We start from the raw sequence: 22,444 nt of genomic DNA on the forward strand, positions 1-22,444 counted from the left end.
AGCTGTATGCGTTATGTTTGAGGACAGGGCCAGGAGGCCCAATCCTGTTCTCCTTGACAACCATGTGCAATTTTGGACACCCAAGAAATGAGCACTGGTGTGGAAAAAAGTACAAAAAACACAACCCTGCAGCAACTGCTTAGGACAAAATTAACACTGTAATTAGCAGAAATTGTTATAGTAGACAAGATAAGAATAGCCTTGTTTGATCAAAGGTTGGTCTCATCCAGTATTCTGTTTCTAGGGATGCAGTTGAATGTCAGTGATTCTGTTAGCATTTCCTTGTTTGTCTTGTCTCTGCAGGTAGTTTGGTTCTTTTTCACTATATGTTATTGCTCTTTTAAAAAGAAGAACAATTGTGGGGTCTGTGAGATCTGTAGAGGTGGAAAAGTCCTGTTGATACCCATATTTGTTTATTGTTTTCAGATGCTGCAAACTTTATTCACAGATGTGCCCAGAATTCAAGGTTTAAATCTTTCAAAATTACTGCTAGGTCTCTTGAACTGACAAATATGATTAAAGTTGAAAACATGCCTCCTGGAACTTGCAAAGATTTTGTAGTTCTTTACTTTGAAAGCCCAAAGAATGGAGGAGGACAAGTGTCCAACACTGAAATGTGTTGTGAGGAGGATTCTGCCATCATTACTTTTTGTGACCAACAAGGTAATATCACCTATTTATGTCTGTGTCTTTTAAAAATTGTTAATTATTGGGGTGGCTTGAAGAGAGAAGGTCTTTTATAAGTGGAGTTTGTGATTATTGGTTGTGTAAAATAATTCTGCCTGATACTAGTAAGCATTAAGAAGAGCCCTGCCTAATCAGACCAGCGGTCCATCTAGTCCAGTATACTCTCTTACACGGGGATCACCCAGTTGCCCTGGAAATCCAACAAACAGGGCCTAGAAGCCAAGGCCTTCCCTTGATGTTGCCTCCTAGCACTGGGTTTCAGAAATTTACTGCCTCTGGACATGGAGGTGCCTTTAGTCTCTGTAGCTGATAGCTACTGATGGACTTCTCCATTGATCTGTCTTAAACCCCTTTCAAATCCATCTGCGCTCATGTCTGTAACAGCCTCCACTAGCAGTGACTTCCACAATGTAATTACTCAAGTAAAGCCATAAGACTGTGCTGATTACTGCAAATTCAAATGGATTGGCAGAATTTGCACGGGTTACAAAAAACGGTTTGCCATTTGTAGGAGCAGGATCTGTGACTTCAAGTTGGACATTGGGAGAGTCAGTGTGGTGTAGTGGTTGAAGTACGACCAGGAAGACCTGGGTTCAAATTCCACCCCTAACCATGGAGCTCATTGGGTAATCCTGAGCCAGTCCTCCTATCTCAGCCTGGACTACCTCAAGGGATTGTAGTTAGGAGAAAACGAGGAAGAGACAACCATGTACACCACTGTGAGTTCTTTGGAGGAGGGGAAGAATAAAATACTAGATAATTATGGCATGTCATATGCATAAAGATATTTGAATGTGCTTTCGAAGCATCGTACTCCGCTCTTTCCAGGAACGTTGATGCTGCCAAATGGCAACTGTATTTGGAATTCCCTAATCAGTCCCTTTAGTTTGGATTTGGCCTGATCAGTGAATTCATTAAACCAGATAATTCAGTTTATCTCACTCTCTTACTACACAAGCACATTCTTTTTTTCTCAATCTAAAAATACAAATAAATCCATGTGATTTCTTTCATCATCACAGGAGTGAATATTATAGCTTAGAAAATCAACTAACTGTCAGACAGTGGAACTTCAAATCAACCAGACCTTGAATTGATACAAAGTTTAGGCTTTATTCGAGAATCCATAGCATCTGAATGAAGAAAGATTGGAACTGATACAGTGTTGCATACTAGAGCATGTCTTAAGGAATTCTACATCAAAGGTTACTATGCAAAACCCCACATTTCTAAACACTGCTGGGTCGAGGTGCAAGGTTTCACACGGTCGTTCCTTCTTATCTCATTGTTGTTGCCGCTTCACAGGGATGGCTGAACTGCCATCCCTGGAGGCGCTTATCGTCAAAGGAAGGTAGTTTTTGTTAGTTTCAGGGAAAGGAATGTTCACACCAACTGTTAGTAACATTCTGGGCCTCTACTTTGATATGCAAGGGTTTTCTCAGGGTTAGTAGCATGGGTTAGAAAATGGAGTCGGTAGGGCTAAGCATTTCATCACAGTTACAGCCTCTCATCACAGTTATATTCCATTGTCTGACACTAACATGAGCAAGATATGGCACTTTTTTGTTTGACTGAGCAGTTCCCTTTCCACTAGTGACTAGAGGGCTGTGTTTTTCTAAACTACTTCCTGGTCATGTAATTTCATAGGCATGATTTCTACATCTGCAGGCTTTTCTCCTTAACTCGTTCTATGGCAGTGCCATTTGTCTGAAGGGATTTAGAACTTGCCACTAAGAACTTCTAGATTCCGCAGATAAAAGTTGTATTTTGCAGTTGAAATAAGTGGTTAAAGTTAAGCAAATTTTCCTCAGATTTTTAATTTAGTTGAACTGGACATTGTGAAGCATAACAGAGGGAATGGGCATGAGGTATACCAAACCAGAATGGATGCAGGGAAACACTTGGAGGCATAGGGAGCTGTAGGAAGATGAGTTGTGCACATTTCACCTGCTGCTGATGTCTATGAGCCCTTCCCAGATTATGGTGGTACTTATGCATTAAAGCATATACTGCATTTTCAAGCTTTATTCCTTACTCATGAAAGCTAAAAATGTGTGCCTTTTTCTTGTTACAAATAAAAGCAATTATTTCAGACTAGGAAGAAAAATACAACAGGCTCTAGAAAGAGGCTCTGGGTGAGTGCTCCCCCTTGTTGTTTTCCCAAACAACCAAGGTGGCCATTTTCTATAGCGGAATTGATCTGACTTCAGCTTTTCATCTCCTCCTCCCTCCCTGCAGCTTCTACCTAGGAAAAGTTATAGTCTTTCTCCAAGTGTGGACCAAAGCAGCTTACATCATTCTCTTCTCTCCCTTTTGATCTTAACAACAACCTTATGAAGTAGGTTAGTCTGAAAGTCTGTGACTGGTCTAAAATCACAGTGTGGAGCAAAGCAGGAGGGAAGCAACCTCAGCAGGGTATAATGACACAGAGTCCAGCCTGCAAAACAGCCATTTTCTCCATCTGGAGAGCAGCTGTATCTGAGTGATCTCCAGCCCTCACCAAAGATTGCCAGCAATGGTTCCCCAGAAGGAAATGGCTGGTTTGGATGGTGGGGTGTATGGGTAACTGGAAAAAAGCCCACAGAAAAAAACCACGGCCATAAATCCTCACAGGAAAAAAGCCCACATGGAAAAATACCATGTAAATTACCATAGATATTTATAATTGTGGATAACTATTCATCTCCATTTATGACAATGAACAGGTATCTATAATAATTCTGTCATGGTGGCAAATCTAACCATCCTGATTCGTTTGGGCTTGGTGGGATTGTACGGTACAAGACTTTGGCCTGTCAAACTATCAATCAAGACTGCTTGTGTGTCATTGGTTGAGTCTGGTCATCTCTCCTGCCCGAGTGGCTTTTGCTAGCCAGCAAGCTGATTATGTCAGTAAAATGCCTTAGATTTGGCAGTTACTGTGGGAACACACTATTGGCCCATCACATGTCAGTCACCATCTCTGGCCTCCCATTGGCTATCTCCCCTGCACATGCCTTCTGCTGGCCCAGGAATGTTGAACAAACTGCCAAAAGCAGTCTTACCTCAGAGGCAGCCACATCTCCAACTAACTGACCTCAGAAAGGGCTGCAGAGCTACTGTGGCCTCATGAAAGGACCTATCAACAACCCACACAGATGGCTTCCCAGCACATGCAGCCTCTGAAGGCCATTGCAATAACCAGGGAGCTTGGCACTGCCTCGGAGGGCATGGCTGTCCCACCTTTACAGTCTTTCCTGCCTCTTTTCTATCGCTCCCTCTCTCCCTCCTCCCCTCAACCTTGCCTGAGAAGGAGATAGGGAAGCCTCTCAGGTTTATTGTTCAGATCAAAGGGGGCAGAAGAATGAGGAGAACAATGTAAAATGCTTAGCTTCCCCTCACTGTGAAAAAAGACTGTCCTTTTCCTTACTCCTAGTTACCTATATTTTATATTTGTCAAGCTTCCCCCCGAGCACTCAATAACAGTCCATTTTATTTCAAAAGGTTCCATTTATTAAGAATTTTGGGTAAGATTTGCCTCAGACTGGCATAGAGATGTAAAATTTCTGGAAATTTTGACTGGTTTTTTTTTTTCCGGAAAAAAAATGGAAATTTTCAGAAAAATTGAAAAAAATTGCTACATTAGCTCTTTTTTTTTTCTTTCCCAGATTGAAAGTTATTCTGTTACTTTAGGAACATAAAATATGACTATGAACAATTTTACTTGTCATGAAATTATCACAACTAGCATATTAAAAATATAGTGTATCCAAACAATTATTACAAACAGAATTTACTTTTTAAATAATATTTATTTGTAATTGTAACAAATGGAGCAACAGTCTCCTGAACTGTTTAGTAGTTTATGTGGAACAGAAAAAAAAAAAAACCTCCACAAAACAATTTTTAAAAATCCAGAAGTAGCAATTATATTTCCTCTCCACAGAATTAAATAAAAATGAAAAAACTCATTCTCATAAAAAGAATTGAAGAGGGGGGAAGTGTATAGAAGGGAGTGTAGGACTAAGCTTCAATGAATGGGCATGACCTAGGACTTGCTTGTCCTCAGGGCACAGAAATTAGAATAATCTGATACCAGACATATTTTTTAGAAATGATTTGCAAAATATTTGAACACCTTGTCTTAAAATATTTTATTCATCGTGTTAAAATAAAACGTACCATGATCAATTTTTCTTTTCTTTTCTTTTCTTTCAATTTTTCCAATTTTTTTGGAAAAAAACAAAAAAGGCATCAGGAAAAAATGTTTTTTCCTAATTTTCCCGTTTTTGTTCTGGCCCTTCACATCTTTAGACCGGGGCCTGAATCAGAATTGCCATACAGTGTTAAATCAAGCAATAATATCGGTTCAGCAAAAGGCATAACCAGCAATAATAAACCACCCCTTAACTTTTCCCAAGCATTCCTTTGGAACTTTGGTTTTACTTCCCATAAGTACCAGGGTTGCGGTTTTGATACAAGATGTTACCAAGCAGTGGCCATCAGGGATAATAATAATAACTTTTATTTATACCCCGCCCTCCCCGCCTAGGCAGGCTCAGGGCGGCTAACAAGATAATATCCAGGCCCAGCTAGCAGGTGTGCAAAGCATGGGAAACAGTGAGAGAGAACAACGATGGGAATATGCAGAGGAAAGACAAGTGCAGAGACCAGTAACCCTTTCATGGCAAACCCTTGACAATATTGTTATTTTAGGATTAAAATATGTCATATTCACATGCAGCAATTTGTGTGGTGATTTTATCAATTATAATTAAATAATAATTTTGCTATGTTATTAGTCTATTAATTCATTACTATACAAAAGTGGCCTGTGGGAAGAGGGCTTTAATGCTCTTGAATATAAAGGTTTGGAAGGGAAACTGCAGGAAATAAAAGTGACCATTTTGTTTTCAGTGAACTTTATTAAGAAGGAAAAACAATAATAACAGAAATTAAACTCTATATAGAAATATTTTAAAATAAAATTACATGCTTTAAATTTATTTACTTACAATTTGTCAACCATTGTAACGTTGGTATGAAGTAATTTCTAAAGTAAAGACGGAAAGATGTTAAATTACCAACACTGGTATCTCCACGCCTGGTACCCCTCTGTATATCACACCTTGTCCAGTGAAACCTGCTATTGCCATTTGATACTTAAAATCGCCTTTATAAAGTTTATATCTCTGGTACCTCGTGTTACATTTTATGGCCTGGCTCAACATTTATGTAACAAATGAGTTTTGACACCTCTGGCGTATGTGGTTCTTTCTGCTTAAACTGCCTGAATATTTTTCTTTTTGTTTTTTTCAGCTGTGCAGACAGTACTGGAAAAGCAACATTATTTTGAAAATAACCCAGTTTCAGTTTATCCATACTATAGTTCTTTGAACACAGTTTTGTATGGAAAGGAGAGGCCACAAATCAAAATGCCAGAGCCTATCAGTGTCCCCATAGATCCTTATATCTGGCAGTTCATACAGACACAGTATAAACTACTGGAGGAGATAAATAAAGAAATGGCAAATTGTTTCTGTGAGCTAACGTGGCCTCAAGTGACTTGCCAGCATCCAGAGGTCACGATACATCTTTCAACTGCCTTATCTAAGCAATCAGGGTCTATGTTCAAATCATTCAAGAGTTGGAAAGACAAGGCTTTCATGGAATTTACATGCATCATGTCACAGTTCAAGACTGCTAAATGTAAAATAATCCCAGTGGCATGGGACACCATAAAAAATACATTGATAAAGGGTGATGTTTTGGCCATTCCAGATGTTCACAAAGAAACTGTTACTTTGGTGGGTTTCGTAGTCATTGTAGATGGCATGGAGAAGATGATACAAGAACACATAGAAAATGTTACCAAAGACGAGGAAAGAACAAAACAAACTATAAAAGAAACCGTGGCAATTGCTGCAGTCCACTATGCTGTTTTGCAGCATATGTTACTAGAAGAGAACATCTATAAAAAGAACCCAGATTTAAAATTCTCTTATGATTCTTCCACAAAAATTCTGCAGTTACATGGAATAAACACAGAAGTGTATAAAATGAAAAGCATCATCTTGGAAAGGTTGCACAAAATGGAAAAGAAACAAGTGAGCATTCACTCAAGTATTTTTCAGTTCTTACAGTATGCAGATAGCAAACAAGTGTCCATGAAAATATTTGGTGCGAATAAAATTAATGCTTCCTATGAGCTTGCACCTGATTGTTTTGTATTGGTAGGATGTTCTCATGAGGTTCTCCGGAAAGCGGAGGAACAGATGAAGAAAGACTTGGATCAGAAACAGATTGCTTTGGAGGACCAAGGAATCCTCAAGAAAAGGGAGTGGAAAGAACTTGTTAAAGAATTACTGAAGAAGTACAATTCTTCTGAAGCAGCTGTAATAATTAATGACTGTCTTGATTTAGGACAAGATGGAAAAATAACTGTAGTTGGCTACACAAAAATTGTATCAGAAGTTTATCATGCACTGTCTGAGTTTATTGGAAGAAACACTCACATGATAAAAGAAATCTCAGCCAGGTGTGTGGCTGTTGTGAAGTTTGTGGAGGAGGAAAAGAAGGAAGTTTGGCTCAACTTGAGGAAGAAAGGTGTGGAAATTGAGTTTGGCCCACAAGATAAACGTAAGAGCATTATGCTGAGTGGACCCAAAGCAGAGGTCCCTGCTGCGGCCGCTGAGGTTGAACAATTGCTGTCTTTGGTGTATTCTCTCAGTGTGGTGATTGATAAACCAGGAGCAAAATCGTTTTTCAAAACCCGAGAACATTCCTACACTAGTGAAGCCAAACAAACCTATGGCTGTTTGATAAGACTGCAGAAAGATGAAGAAATTGAGGGCTCTAAGGAAAAGATAGGGCACCCCCGCTCTGAAATAAAGTTAAAAGATGGTGTTGTGATAACAGTTAGTAAGGGTGATTTGACCCATTATCCAGTTGATGTTGTAGTGAATGCATCGAATGAAGACCTGAAGCATATTGGGGGCCTTGCTGAAGCTTTGTTAAAAGCAGCAGGCGATGACCTGCAAAGAGAATGTGATGAACATGTGAAAAAGTTTGGACGTTTGAAGCCTGGCTATGCAGTTATCACAGATGCTGGGAGGCTTCCATGTAAACAGGTAATTCACGCTGTTGGGCCAAGGTGGAAGGATGAAGAAAGAGCCAAATGTACACTACAGTTAAAGAAAGCTGTGAAGGAAAGTTTACGTCTGGCAGAAACATATAATCATCGCTCAATAGCCATCCCTGCCATTAGCTCTGGAATTTTTGGATTCCCACTCAAAGAATGTGCCCATTCCATTATGACAGCTATCAGAGAGAGCTTGGACGAATCTAGTGAGAGTGGATGTGTGAAGAAGATCTGCCTTGTGGATGTATCAGATAACACAATTCTGGCTTTCACTGATGCCATGAACGAAGTGTTCAGAGAGAGATTTCCCCAACCCAAATCACTTCCTCCTCAAAAGGACAAGCAGCCCAAAGCCATCAGAGAAGACCTTCCTGTGATGTTTTCGGCAGAAGGCTTGAAACTCATGCTTGTGAAAAAAGGCATTGAAGAGGCTATGGTGAGTATGCAAATGGTCACACAAGTCATTTTCAAGATAATGCTTGAAAACAAACTTGTTTGTTTTAAAATTAGAAACTCATCGGTCGGGGTCCCCAATTTTGTTGAGCTTGTAAACTGTTTCGAAGCTTGAGAATGTGTCACTACAAAATGGTTTCCTTGAGGGCTGGGGTCAGTAACTAAAATATTGTAGGTTCAAACCAAGTATCACTCCATGATGGAGATGGATGTTTCAAAATGGGTGCTCTCTTCAAAGGTGATTCTTCCTGATAGTTATAAACAATAATGTTGTGTAAGGTGATATATAAAGACTTTTTTGAATAGTTTTAAGATATTTTGAAGCTTACGGTTTAGTGAAGAGTCTTTAAGCAGCAGCTGAACAAATACTTGTCAGGGATGCTGTAGGCTGATTGAGCAGTGGGTTGAACTAGATGGCCTCTATGGCCACTTCCAACTCTGTGATTCTAAGTGAAGGTATCTAAAATATAAACCAGATGAAAACGGGTTTTGCACAAAGTGAGTGGATGCAAAACCCATGGTTTATTGTAATATTCAAATGCATCTGTGATGTTTCAACAAAGTTCACACATCAGTGTTTATTTTTAATCTGGTATTATAATATATCAAAAATACATGGATGATTGAATAATAGTCCATTCAAGTTTCTTCTGGGATGAAGGCAAATGGCCTGGCAGGATCAGACTAAAAGTATATCCAACACTTTGATTCCATTTCTGCCACTGGCAAGCCAAACCCTAGGAAATTCCCAAGCAAGGCATGAAAAAACCACTCATGCTCTGAAGCACCAGTGGCAGACGGGCCTGTCAGAAGAGCAGGCCTCATTCTAGACCATCTGGCATCCCAGGCAAAGCTAATTTCTGCCCACCCCACCCCGCACTGATAATCAACTGATAACACACAATATTCTAAGCATCCTATTTGCTGAGTTTTATTTCTCTAGGATTTTTCTTTGTGTGTGTGTGTGTGTGTGTGTGACTGGGTTTTTGGTGAAATAGTTGGCCTTATTTCCCCTAAACTAAATTATATACTCTTTATTAGGTCATTTTTATATATGCTGCCAATCCACTGATATTTTTTTTACTGTAGTAATGCTATTTATTGCTGCTGCTTGCTTCATTGGCTTTTAAGAGACCTTGATTCTATGCCTGGATTTGTGTTTTTAAATCTTTGTACAACACCTGAAGATAGGGTTGCCAACTCCAGGTTGGGAAATTTCTGGAGATTTGGGGGTGGATGCTGGGGTTTGGAAACAGGAGGTACCATAGTGGGATTTGTTGTTCAATCGCAAAATCGACTCTTTGCGACGCCATGGACGAAGTCACGCCAGGCCCTCCTGTCTTCCACCATCCTCCAAAGTCTGCTCAAATTCATGTTTGTTACATCAGTAACGCTGTCCGGCCATCTCATCTTTTGCCGTCCCCTTCTTCTTTTGCCTTCTGTCTTTCCCAGCATCAGGATCTTCTCCAGTGAGTGCTCCCTTCTCATTTGGTGCCCAAAGTATTTGAGCTTCAGCATTTGACCTTCCAGGGAACAATCTGGGTTGATTTCCCTTAGGACCAACTGATTTGATCTTCTTGCAGTCCAAGGGACTCTCACGAGTCTTCTCCAGCACCACATCTCAAAAGCATCTATTCTTCTGCGCTCGGCCTTCCTTATGGTCCAGCTCTCACAGCCATACTTTACTACTGGGAATACCATTGCTTTGACTATATGGACTTTTGTTGGCAGGGTGATGTCTCTATCTTTTATTATACTGCCAAGGTTCGCCATAACAGTCCTCCCAAGGAGCAAACGTCTTTTAATTTCATGACTACAGTCACCATCTGCAGTGATCTTGGATCCCAGAAATGTGAAGTCTGTCACTACTTCCATGTCTTTCCCTTCTATTTGCCACGGTGTGATGGGGCTGGATACCATGATCTTAGTTTTTTTGATGTTGAGTTTCAAGCCTACTTTTCTGCTCTCCTCTTTCACCCTCAACAAGAGGTTCTTTAGGTCCTCTTCACTTTCTGCCCTTAGAGTGGTATCATCTGCATATCTGAGGTTGTTGATGTTTTTCCCGGCAATCTTAATTCCGGCTTGTGCTTCATCCAGGCCAGCATTCCGCATGATGTACTCTGCATATAAATTAAAAAAGCAGGGTGACAATATACATCCTTGTCGAACTCCTTTTCCTATTCTAAACCAATCAGTTGTTCCATATCCCGTTCTGACCACTGCTTCTTGACCCTTATACAGGTTTCTCAGGAGACATGTGAGGTGGTCTGGTACTCCCATCTCTTTAAGGACTTGCCACAGTTTGTTGTGATCCACACAATCAAAGGCTTTAGTGTAGTCAATGAAACAGAAATAGACGTTTTTCTGATACTCGCGTGCTTTCTCCATAATCCAGCAAATGTTGGCAATTTGATCTCTAGTTCCTCTACCTCTCCGAAACCCAGCTTGAACTTCTGGTAGTTCCCGATCTACATACTGCTGAATAATGCCATAAATCCCACCTTCCAAAGCAGCCATCTTCTCTAAGGGAACTGATTTCTGTCTCCTGGAGATCAGTTGTCATTCCAGGAAATCTCCAGCCCCACTTGGAGATAGGCAGCCCTGCTTGGAGTTCTGGATGCAACTTATTAAACCAACAAAATGCCTCTCTGCCCAAACTGGTTTAATTGACTGAGAGTCGGATTCGGTGGTGCAAACGGCGATGCCCCAAGACCACCTTCAGCATTCTGAAAAGCCCCTCCCTCAGCTGTTCTGCAGGGGTTTCTGACATTTTGTCTGGGTCGTTGATGTGGCTTTGGTTTTTTAATTTTATTTTGGGACCAATGCAGCTACCTGCAGTTGGTTTCCGAAGTGTGCTAGAAGCTGTATTGAGCAGAACACTCATTCTGCCATCATTCAGCCTCGGGTCCTCCCTTTCACACTCACACAGCATCTCTCCAGGGCCAGCTTTTAAATACAGGTGGTAGATTGCCAGTTACACTCAGAAATACTATACGGTGCCAAAAGCATTAGGAGTGAGGATTGACTGCGGAAGATACCTCACTATGTTTCTGCTGTGGTGATTGGTTAAGATGTTCACAAGCTCTCGGCTGCCTTTATTACGGTTGGTTTTGTATTTTCCCTTCAAGCAAAGATGCTTGCTTGGAATTCGCGCACTCCATTCGCCAGGATGGACTCCTCTCCCACTGCAAGCTCCTGGGAAGGGTTTCCTTCAGTTTAGGCGCCACTGGAGCCAGTGAGTTGGGAAAATGCAGCCTGCCCAAGGAGTAGCGTCCCTGGCTGTCCTCAACCAGCAGAGTTTCCTACCCCCCCTTTTCTGCTTCCCCTGCATTGTTTCTTCTCCCAAAATATCTTGTTCTGTACCTGCAGAGGGAACGTTTTGCCCTGAAAACCCTCTGCTGAGCAAAAGCCTAGAGGAGAAGGGTTTTCAACATGAAACAAGAACCAAATCTGTACAGTGATGTAATCCAAAACACACTTTCCTGAGAGGAAGCCCCATAGAATAAACCCCAGTATGAGTTAAGGCTTGAGTCTACTCACAAGCAAAGTCCTGTTTTTATTCCACGGGGCTTACTTCCGGGGAAGTGTTTAGTGAGATGCATGCAAGGCTATGGTAGGACTTGTTGCCTGTCTCCTACCCAGACAATAGGTTAGCAGTCATCTCTCTGCTCCCACCCCCTGCTGGACTTTGGTTGCCTCCCCTTCCTCAGGGGACTTCCAGAGGCCGCTGGCTACATTCTTTTCAGACTGATTCCTGCTTGCTTGTTTCGCCTGCTTCAACCAGTCCTCTGAGGAATTTTACTCTTATTGTGGGGATCCCACAAATGGAGGAGGAAGAAGAAGAAGATATCGTTATTATTATTGATATTGGATTTATATTTATTTATTTATTATTTATTACTTTCCATTTATATCCCGCCCTCTCCGCAAGCGGACTCAGGGCGGCTTACAACATCATAAAAACAATCAATTCAATAAAACATATAAAACCATAATTTACTTATATCAATTTTAAAACCATTCTATAGCGCTGTTTCAGTCCAATATAGGCGGTATTGACTTCCCGACTATGATCGCCAGCATTCTGTAGGATGTCCAGTGGCAGCCCTTTTTCAATCAAACCGTAAAAGCCTGTTTAAACAATTCGGTCTTACAGGCCCTGCGGAACGCAGACAAATCCCGCAGGGCCCTTATAGCTTCTGGGAGGGTGTTCCAAAGTTCTGGTGCTGCCACCGAAAAAGCCTTGGATCTTGTTATACATAGCCTGGCTTCTTTTGGGCCAGGGGCAGACAACAGATTTTTTTGTCCCTGATCGCAGTGCTCTCTGGGGAAAGGCGGTCCCGTAGATAGGCAGGTCCCTGACCATAGAGGGCCTTAAAGGTTAATACCAACACCTTGAAGCGAACTCGGAACACAACAGGCAACCAGTGCAGCTCTCTCAGCACTGGCTGAATGTGCTCCCGTCGTGGCAGCCCCATTAACAGCCGTGCCGCAGCGTTCACTAGTTGTAGTCTCCGGGTTAGCGTCAAGGGTAGCCCCATGTAGAGAGCATTACAGTGATCTATTCTCAAGGTGACCGTAGCATGGATTACCGTCGCTAAGTCGTTGCGCTCCAGGTAAGGGGCCAGCTGCCACGCTTGCCGAAGATGAAAAAAGGCAGATCTAACAGTGGCTGCCACCTGAGCCTCCATTGTAAGGGAGGACTCAAGGAGCACGCCTAAGCTCTTGACCTTAGGGACTGGTATCAGTGGTACCCCGTCAAGGGCCGGCAGCTGGCCTAATATGCTAATGAGTGTGTGACCTAATATGCTAATATTAGGGGATGTGGTCTAATATGCTACTGAGTTCCTGCTGGGCTTTTTCTACAAAAAAGCCCTAGACCTATGCCTAGGGCTGCAGGCCGTGTGTGTGTGTGCCAGATTAGGCTCTCCCCACATGACTTCAAATAGAAAAGCAATTATTTGTATTAATTTTGCTGGCCTGAATCGCTCTCCCTTGGCGGAGCACTGGTTTTTTAAGTTGATAATTTTTATGGCCTGCGAATGATGTTATAAATATCCATATGGCCCTTGGCAGAAAAAAGGTTCCCTACCCCTGCTCTAGTGGATGCCCTGGTTACCAGTTCTGTTTCGGGGGTGATTTTCCCTGACTGGGACAACAACCATGGAGACTAAAGTGACAGAAAAACCCATGAGGCCCCAGCTGTCACCATTAGAGTATCAATCCTCTAGGCAAAGAAACTCTTCCAGGATCTAGCCTCTGACCCTGTTAAAATCAAGAGAACCTTGGAATTCTCTGCAGATGCTGAGCTGGACAACATGCAGTTCTGTGCTTGTTTCTTAGCCCCCAGCATTATTATTCACTGTAACCTATGGCTGAAATGCTGCAAGGTAGATCACCTTTCCAAGAAAAACCATCTCTATTATTCCTTATCAGCAAAAGAAACTCTTTGGGGACAGAGCACAGGATGAAGTCTTAGTGGGGGCTAAGGAAAAGAAGAAAGCTATGCCAAGTTCTTCTAGAAAAGATGAAAACAGATCCAACAGGTCAGGTCAAAGTTCCTTCTGTCATCTAGAGGTTCTTTATACCATAGAGACTCCAGATTCTGCAATCCCATGTTGAACAGATCCCAATTCGCCCTAAGGCCCGAAGGCTAACAAGTCAAGGCCCAAAGGCTAACAAGACCAGAAAGCCTTTCAATTTCTGATGCCACAGTTGGAGACTAACTTCAAGCCTTTGCCCAAACTTGATTTTATTCCACCCAGGACAAGTGGGTGGACCAAGGTATCAGTGAGGGGTATGTCATACATCTCTGCCACCCCCAAGAACAGGTTTCTGCCTTCCCCAAGTTTCAGCAAGCCACAATGACATCAGCTTATTCTCCACGCTATCTGTCACCTGCTAGTGATTCAAACTATAAAACTGGTACTGGTGTCCCTTATAGCTCCAGACAGTACTTTTGCTTCGCCTATGATCACCAGCCACTGTCATTCAGCCTGTCCTTTCCCCTCCCCACCTCCAGGTCTTTGCAAAGGTTATGGTTGCAGTTGTGTTCCATGTCAGGACACAGGGCATACACATCTAATGTACAACCTTCTATCAGGTCACTATCCAGATCAGAGGGTCTCTGGATCATTGAAACAACCTTATAGATATTCTGCCAACATACATTCCTAGTGTACCCCAAGAAGAGCACCCTCATGCTTTCACAGTCCATCATCCATCTAAGGATGTTGACCGACACTGCTCAGTCCAGCACTTTCTCCCCTCCTACACGTGACATTAGTCGATCTGATGGCCCTGACATGTCTGCTGTGTTCCCTGATCTTCTGTCTGGAAACTGTTCAATTCCATTTTCAGTGGAATTTAAATAGTTACTGTTGTCCTCTCAAAAGGACATTCTTTACTCTGGGGGATTACAGAACCACTGGGACATAAACGTTTAACCCTGCATACAGTGCGCTTTCCAAAGGAGTATGACTGACAGCAAACTGCTGCAGCATTATACTGGTATGAGAACCTTGACTGGCAGAGTGTTCAAATGTTGTTGACCTGAGGAAGTGGCAGTTGAGAGTGTCAGTTGAAGAAGTAAGGTGGGAGGAATAGAGGGATGGAGGGGAATGAAGGATTGGAGAGGATTCTGAAAGAGGGAAGTGGAACTAGTAGTCCCTCCCTGAAGACAGTAGGTCCTCAGAAAGGAGGGGTGGCCTCATTAGCTGTTAAAGACGGAAAATTGGAACCTGTGTGTTTATTCCTGCTTCAACATACTTTTGTGACCAGTAAACTTATCCCTGTTTATCTAAGAAGTGACAGTCAAGTGAACTCTCTCAACAATTAAACACTTCTCTATAGAACAAAACAGCTACATTTTTGTGATAAACTGTCTGTTGTATATAGTTATATGAAGTTTCCCTCATTCCGTTTGCCTTTTTACCTGAAAAGTTTAAAACTTCAACCTCCCTGACATTCCAGCTTGACCATTTCCCTGTAAAAGTGAACTAAAACAGTGTGTGTGTTGTGAATTGATATCAGCCCTCCTATATGCAGTAATCAGACGTATATTGTTAACTGCCTGCTTCCGTGGGTTGTTGTCTGGATAGTGTTGAGTTGGTCCATTGCTGTTTGTTCCTTCTCAAAGTCCTTCTTTGGCTCATTTTGCTTTATGTTTGCCTGAATTTCTCTTCATGGTTTCTCAAAATCTTCACCCCCTGAGCCTCAAAATAATTAATTTAAAGGAATTATAGAATTGGAAGGGACCATACAGGCCATCTAATCCAATTCTGTACTCAATGCAGGAGGGTTGTTCAGATTTTTGGCACACATGCTGATGTCCTCTGTCTCTTGATTTCTAGCTAGACAATGTCAGAGGCTTGCAGGACCTTGCCCAGTTCTGCAAGGCCTGCAAGACTGTGCTGTTCCAGCTGGCGTTTAACTGAGATTGATGACCTTCACTATGGTATTAGATCTGAATGCAGGCCCATAGCAAGAAAATTTCAGGTGGGAGGGCCCATGGAATAAAATTTTGGGTGGAGAGCCCCCCCCACTCTGGCGGCCTTCACTCTCTCAGCTGCTGTTGCTCTGGTGGGCCCCAACCTCCCTGCCACTGTGGTGGTCCCCACCCCCTTCTTGGCTCCTCCCCCTCCCTCTCTCCAACTCACCCTGTGAAGCTCCGGCTCCTGGGGCTCTTTCAAGGCAGCCCCCCCGATCAGCTGATTGGCAGGAAAGCCACGCCGAGGCCGGCAGCTCCACTGCCACCTTTCCCGAAGGGGGGGTTGGGTGGAGAGCCCGGCCCCACGCCCCCCCCCCCAGTGGCTATGGGCCTGTCTGAATGGATGTTTAAGACTACTAAATGCCATCTTTAAATTATACTGAAATTAGCACCAAATTGTTTTAATTTAATGTTTTTATTGTTGTTTTATTATGAATTGTGGGCCGCACTGAGCCTGCTTTGGCGGGGAGGGCAGGATATAAATCCAATAAACCTAAACCTAAAAATTCGAGTAAATCACTATGCTATTATAATTCCTAAAATATAATGGAAAATATGTGGGCGGTATCTTGTTCATCCAGAAGCAAGCTTATTCCCCCTTTTCCTTGTTCAAGCCAATAAAGAAAGGCATTGTGGCAATATATGAGGAAACTGAAAGGACTGATTATTGAGAAAAGGAAATAGTTTCTGTCCTTTTCTATAACATTATTGGCAGAAGAATAGTGAAAAAAAAGTTCCTTGGAATTCATGGTAAAGCAGCAATTTATATAATATGTCTGATCACTGTACATAATTCTCAGTCTATATTTCTCAAAGAATGGGATTGTTTAGATCTGACATTCTGTTTCTCACATTCCAAAATTATATTTAATTTGCAGTCTCCAATTGTGGGTTGCTACACTCCAAAGGTGGTTCTTGTAGGAGGAGGAACATGGTAGATAGGATTCAATTGCAAATGCTGGTTTGCCTCTGTATAAAGGTCCATGAAATACAGCCTTTTGTGCAGTGAGGCTCTATAACCACAAAAAGTAAAATATAAACTTGTCCAGTAGTGTCTAGTGGTTCTTGTCTTTTATGTTTGGGGGGGGGGGTAGAAAGCAGTGCAACTTTGCAAGTGGGTCCTGCAAAGCAGAGTTAGTTGAGAAATTGTCTCCAAAAAGTACAGGAAATTTGAAAGTTCCTTTCCCCTTTTAACTGGAGCTTAACTTGAATACCTGTATACCAGATAGGGTTGCCAATCCCCAGGTGGGGGCAGGGGATCCCCCGGATTGGAGGCCCTCCCCCCGCTTCAGGGTCGTCAGAGAGCGGGGGGAGGGGAGGGAAATGTCTGCTGGGAACTCTGTTATTCCCTATGGAGATTTATTCCCATAGAAAATAATGGAGAATTGATCCGCTGGTATCCGGGGCTCTGGGGGGGCTGTTTTTTGGGGTAGAGGCACCAAATTTTCAGTATAGCATCTAGTGCCTCTCCCCAAAATACCCCCCAAATTTCAAAAAGATTGGACGAGGGGGTCCAATTCTATGAGCCCCAAAAGAAGGTGCCCCTATCCTTCATTATTTCCTATGGAAGGAAGGCATTGAAAAGGTGTGCCGTCCCTTTAAATGTGATGGCCAGAACTCCCTTGGAGTTCATTCATGCTTGTCACACCCTTGATCTTGGCTCCACCCCTAATGTCTCCTGGCTCCCCCCCCCCAAAGTCTCCTGGCTCCACCCCCAAAGTCCCCAGATATTTCTTGAATTGGACTTGGCAGCCCTAATACCAGATAATGTTTTTGTAGGTTGGATCTGATTGTTGACTGTAATAATAAAACTGAACTGAAGGTCCCTGCTTCAAAAAGTTTGAGAGCCGCTGTTCTAATTGTGTGTTGCTGGCATATAATCTTATTACAAGTATTTAAAGACTGTTTTTGTTTCAGACGGATGTTGTTGTAGGCACCGTTGGCAGAGATCTAAAGCTTGGTGTGGGTCCACTTTCCAAAGCTCTGCTGAAAAAGGCTGGTCCTGAGTTACAAGCTGAGTTTGACCAAGTGGTCCAGGAAGGACAACAGGCTCAGGCTGGCTGCGTGTTCCAAACCGGTGGATACAATCTGCCCTGTAAATATGTGCTGCATGCTGTGGTTCCTTCATGGAATGCAGGGAAAGGAAATGGAATTAAGGTAACTGTTTAATTTCTTTGACAGTGCTAATTATACTGACATTCAAACTTTAAGGGTAGTCATGCAAAAAGATTTGTTTGTACTGCAGATTAATAGTTGATTCATTGTGATTTCATCGGCCCCTGTACCGAACTCGGAAACTGCAGCTGGTGCAGAATGCGGTGGCCAGGCTGCTAGTGAGACTACCTCGGTGGGAGCACATGTAGCCCAGGTTGTGGGAGCTGCATTGGCTGCCAATTGTGTTCCGAGTTCGTTACAAGGTGCTGGTTATTACCTTTAAAGCCCTATATGGCCGAGGACCTGTCTACCTTAGGGACCGCCTCTCCCCATATATCCCCCAGAGAGCACTGAGATCTAGCTCCCAAAATCTCTTAAAAATCCCTGGACCAAGGGAGGGCAAACTGAAAACAACTCGAGAGCAGGCCTTCTCAGTAACGGCTCCCCATTGGTGGAATCAACTACCAGCCGAGGTCCGAGCCCTGCGGGACTATAATCAGTTCCGCAGGGCATGTAAAACTATCCTTTTTCAAATGGCCTACAAGATTGAATCCTGAAATGACATCCAGCCATCTGATATACATCGTTTTGTATTATAGCATCTTATCTGTTGTGATTTTAATTAATTAAGCTATTTATTTAATGTATTTTATTGTATATTGTATTTATTGTAATTCATGGTACTTTCCATGTCTGTGAGCCACCCTGAGCCTGCCTTGGTGGGGAGGGCGGGATATAAATAAAAATTATTATTATTATTATTATTGATGCACATTGACCAGATCTGGGGCACATGCTTCTGATGCTTCTGTCTTGAACTTGGGCCAGATCAGACCAGTGGGCCATCCAATCTTAACAACTCTTTAAGGTCTGTAGCAGGACTACAGCAGCCAAAGCCTCCCCCTGCTTCTGCCCCTCAGCAACTGGCATCCGGAAGTGTATGGCCTGGGAACACTGAAGACTTTGTTCTGTAATCATAGCAAGTAGCCACCCCCTTTTAAAGTCCTCCAAGCTAGTAGACACCGCTATATCCTGAGGCAATAAATTTCACAAGTGCGTAGATAAGTTCTTTGCTTTTCATTACCTTACTTGCCATCCATTTCTGTGGGTGCATCTGATTTCTCCTCATTTTGCAAAAGAGAGAGAGAAAGTCTCCTCACCATTCATCATTTGTATAATAAAAGAAGATGATGATGATATTGGATTTATATACTTAGAGCGGTCACAATCTCCTTTACCTTCCGCCCCCCCCCCCCCACAACAGGCACCCTATGAGATAGGTGGGGCTGAGAGCTTTTTACAGCAGCTGCCCTTTTAAGGACAACTCCTGTGAAAGCTATGGCTGACCCAAGGCCATTTCAGCAGGTGCAAGTGGAGGAGTGGAGAATCAAACTCGGTTCTCCCAGATAAGGGTCCGTGCACTTAACCACTCTACCAAACTGACTCTCCAGGTCTCCCATTGACTTAAGGGATGCACTCCATAAACCATTGGCCCATCATGTGTCAGTTGCCGCCACTGGACTCCCATTTTCTGACTCCCCTCTCCTCTGCCTACTGCTGGACCCAGGACAAATGAAGATTGGACCACTGAAGTAGCTACTAGCCAGTAGCTATTGCTAGGCAACCAACAGCTGTTGCTTCTGTTGGTAAAACGCAACCAAGGTTGGTTCTCTCAGTAAAAGGAAAGGGGGAGGAGGCCCTTCCCAGAAGTATTTTGGCCATTGAGGGAGAGCTCATTGGGCCCAGTCCTGACTACAGTTGCCAGCTCCAGGTTGGTGGGAAATTCCTGAAGATTTTGTGGTGGAGTCTAAGGAAGCCAGAGTTTGGGGAGGGGAGAGAGGCTTTGGGTGAATATAATGCTATAGAGTCCACCCTCCAAAGCAGTTATTTTCTCCAGAGGGAGAGAGATCTGTTCTCTGGAGTTCAGTTGTGATACCTGGAGATTTTCAAGCTCCACCTGGAGGTTGGCTACTATAGGCCTGCCAGCGCCCCTGGGTGACTTGATGCCACCTGACTGGCATGAATTAACTAGGCCTGACTGCTTGTTCCTGTTCAGAAGCAGCCCCCGATGACAGCCAGTGTGACTTAGCAGTTGCCAACCTTAGCAGTTGCCAATCCTACCTTAACATTCATACATTCAAAACATGACAAGGAAGTCTTGCAACAGTGAAAAGATTGGTAGGAACTTAAAAGCACAAGTGTCACCCATCAATTAACATCCTAAAGCATTCTTAAAGATACAAAGTCTCCAATTTGTCTACAGCAGATAATACATGCATTTAAATAAAATAAGATAAATCCCATTCATTGTTCAGTCCCTAAGGTACCAAAGATGGTAGTTTGTGAATCCATTCCATTTCCTGTTATAGTAGTCACCTACTGACATCACAAGCATTATACATTCTAGAAGAGAATTTGGAAATCACCAAATTGAACTGAAATTGAACTGGAAGAGCAAAATCCTCAATTAGCTTCCACTCCACCTGATAAGCACCTTGGTATTGTTTAATAATATTCCACAAAATTATGGCATCATAATATCACCCTAAAACTGGGACAGCTAAATCCCCATCTTCTACTGGCGCTGTTAATGTGTCTTTTGTAATCCCAAATAAAGATGTATAGCTCCTGCTGCCATGCTCTTAGCCACCCCTCATGAAGACAGATCTTTCTCTGAGTGATGTGGTTAAGCATATGACAAATTCTGACTTTCATCCTCCAAATCTTGGCTTGTGTCACATATCAATTTTACTGTATGCACACAATGCACTTCTTTTAGAAAGGATGCTGTTAGGACTCCATAAAGCTCTTGACAGCATTGCCACATATTGTGACAAAGAACATCCTACCATCAATTATGATAAGACTAAAGTTGTGGTATTTGGTAGGCATCCCTTGCCCCCTCCCCCCCAAAAAGTATGGTCAATAAAGGAAAATAAAATCAATCAGGTCAATAAATAATCTATATTGGGGTAGTATTGCAGGAGAACAGATCTACTGCTGCACATTGTAAACTGAGAGCAGAGACTGCTGAGAGAACTATGTATGTGATATTAAGATTTTTTTTTTTTTTTGCTTTAAGGGGGACCTTTATGTACCTGCTGCATTGAAATTCTTTTAGGCTAAAGTAATAGCTCAACTTCTGAATGGCTCTTCTGAATGGCTCTCTTACTGGTGTTTCGGCCACAAGCTTGAATTTATTTGAAAAGATACAATCTGAATTCATTTGTGCCATTTTACAGGTCCCCCCAGCTGTTCCTAACTTCTCCTTCTAGAAATGGGTCAAATGAAGATTGAGCTAAGGATTCTGTTGGCATCCACTTCCCATACTAATCCATACATATTCTTCCCCTGGTAATGCAAGATACTTACCAACTGAGCTGGCCTCACAAGGTTGAGGGAAGCTTTGAAAGAATCAGTCTTTCACCTAGTGCTCATTTGTCACAAATCAGGCCAAATTCACAATTAGAAAAGCCAACAACCTAGGATCACAATTCATATCATAGGCAATACAAAAAACAAACACTGTTATATACTGGCTAACAACATTTAGTAAAACCTTTTAAAAAGTCATATAATCCTTTGTACAGATTATAAAGAAGTACAACATACAATATTGCAAGAAAGGTCCATCCAGTGAGCACCCGGATATAGGCTAATTTTGTCAAAAAGCCTCCTCAGGAGTATTCCTATTTCCTTAAGGGTTATCAACTTCTTGTTACAATTCTGTGTTAATGCTCGCTTTGTTGTTGTTCAGTCATACAATTGAGTCCGACTCTTTGCGACCCCATGGATGAAGTCATGCCAGGCCCTCCTGTCTTCCACCATCCTCCAAAGTCTGCTCAAATTCGTGTTTTTTACATCAGTAATGCTGTCCAGCCATCTCATCTTTTGCTGTCCCCTTCTTCTTTTGCCTTCTGTCTTTCCCAGCATCAGGATCTTCTCCAGTGAGTGCTCCCTTCTCATTTGGTGCCCAAAGTATTTGAGCTTCAGCATTTGACCTTCCAGGAAACAGTCAGGGTTGATTTTCCTTAGGACTGACTGATTTGATTTTCTTGCAGTCCAAGGGACTCTCAAGAGTCTTCTCCAGCACCACATAAGCATCTATTCTTCTGTGCTCGGCCTTCCTTATGGTCCAGCTCTCACAGCCATACATTACTATGGGAATACCATTGCTTTGACTATATGGATTTTTGTTGGCAGGGTGATGTCTCTACCTTTTATTATGCTGCCCAGGTTCGCCATAGCTGTCCTCCCAAGGAGAAAACGTCTTTTAATTTCATGGCTACAGTCACCATCTGCAGTGATCTTGGATCCCAGAAATGTGAAGTCTGTCACGACTTCCATGTCTTCCCCTTCTATTTGCCACGGTGTGATGGGGCCGGATGTCATGATTTTAGGTTTTTTGATGTTAAGTTTCAAGCCTACTTTTGTGCTCTCTTTCACCCTCAACAAGAGGTTCTTTAGGTCCTCTTCACTTTCTACCATTAGAGTGGTATCATCTGCATATCTGAGGTTGTTGATGTTTTTCCTGGCAATCT

General features: G+C 42.6%; 1 protein-coding gene across 1 annotated transcript in view; it reads left to right on the top strand.

Annotated features, from left to right (window-relative positions):
* Positions 1–22,444, top strand: part of PARP14 (poly(ADP-ribose) polymerase family member 14) — a 72,360-nt gene that overhangs the window by 13,760 nt on the left and 36,156 nt on the right. The window contains exons 5-7 of the mRNA XM_060261420.1: positions 427–663; positions 5,986–8,243; positions 17,667–17,906. Of these exons, the coding sequence (XP_060117403.1) occupies positions 427–663; positions 5,986–8,243; positions 17,667–17,906 (2,735 nt within the window). The remainder of the gene's footprint in view (positions 1–426; positions 664–5,985; positions 8,244–17,666; positions 17,907–22,444) is intronic.

Source organism: Heteronotia binoei, chromosome 21 (genome assembly GCF_032191835.1).
Source record: "Heteronotia binoei isolate CCM8104 ecotype False Entrance Well chromosome 21, APGP_CSIRO_Hbin_v1, whole genome shotgun sequence".
NCBI classification, from domain to species: Eukaryota; Metazoa; Chordata; class Lepidosauria; order Squamata; family Gekkonidae; genus Heteronotia; species Heteronotia binoei.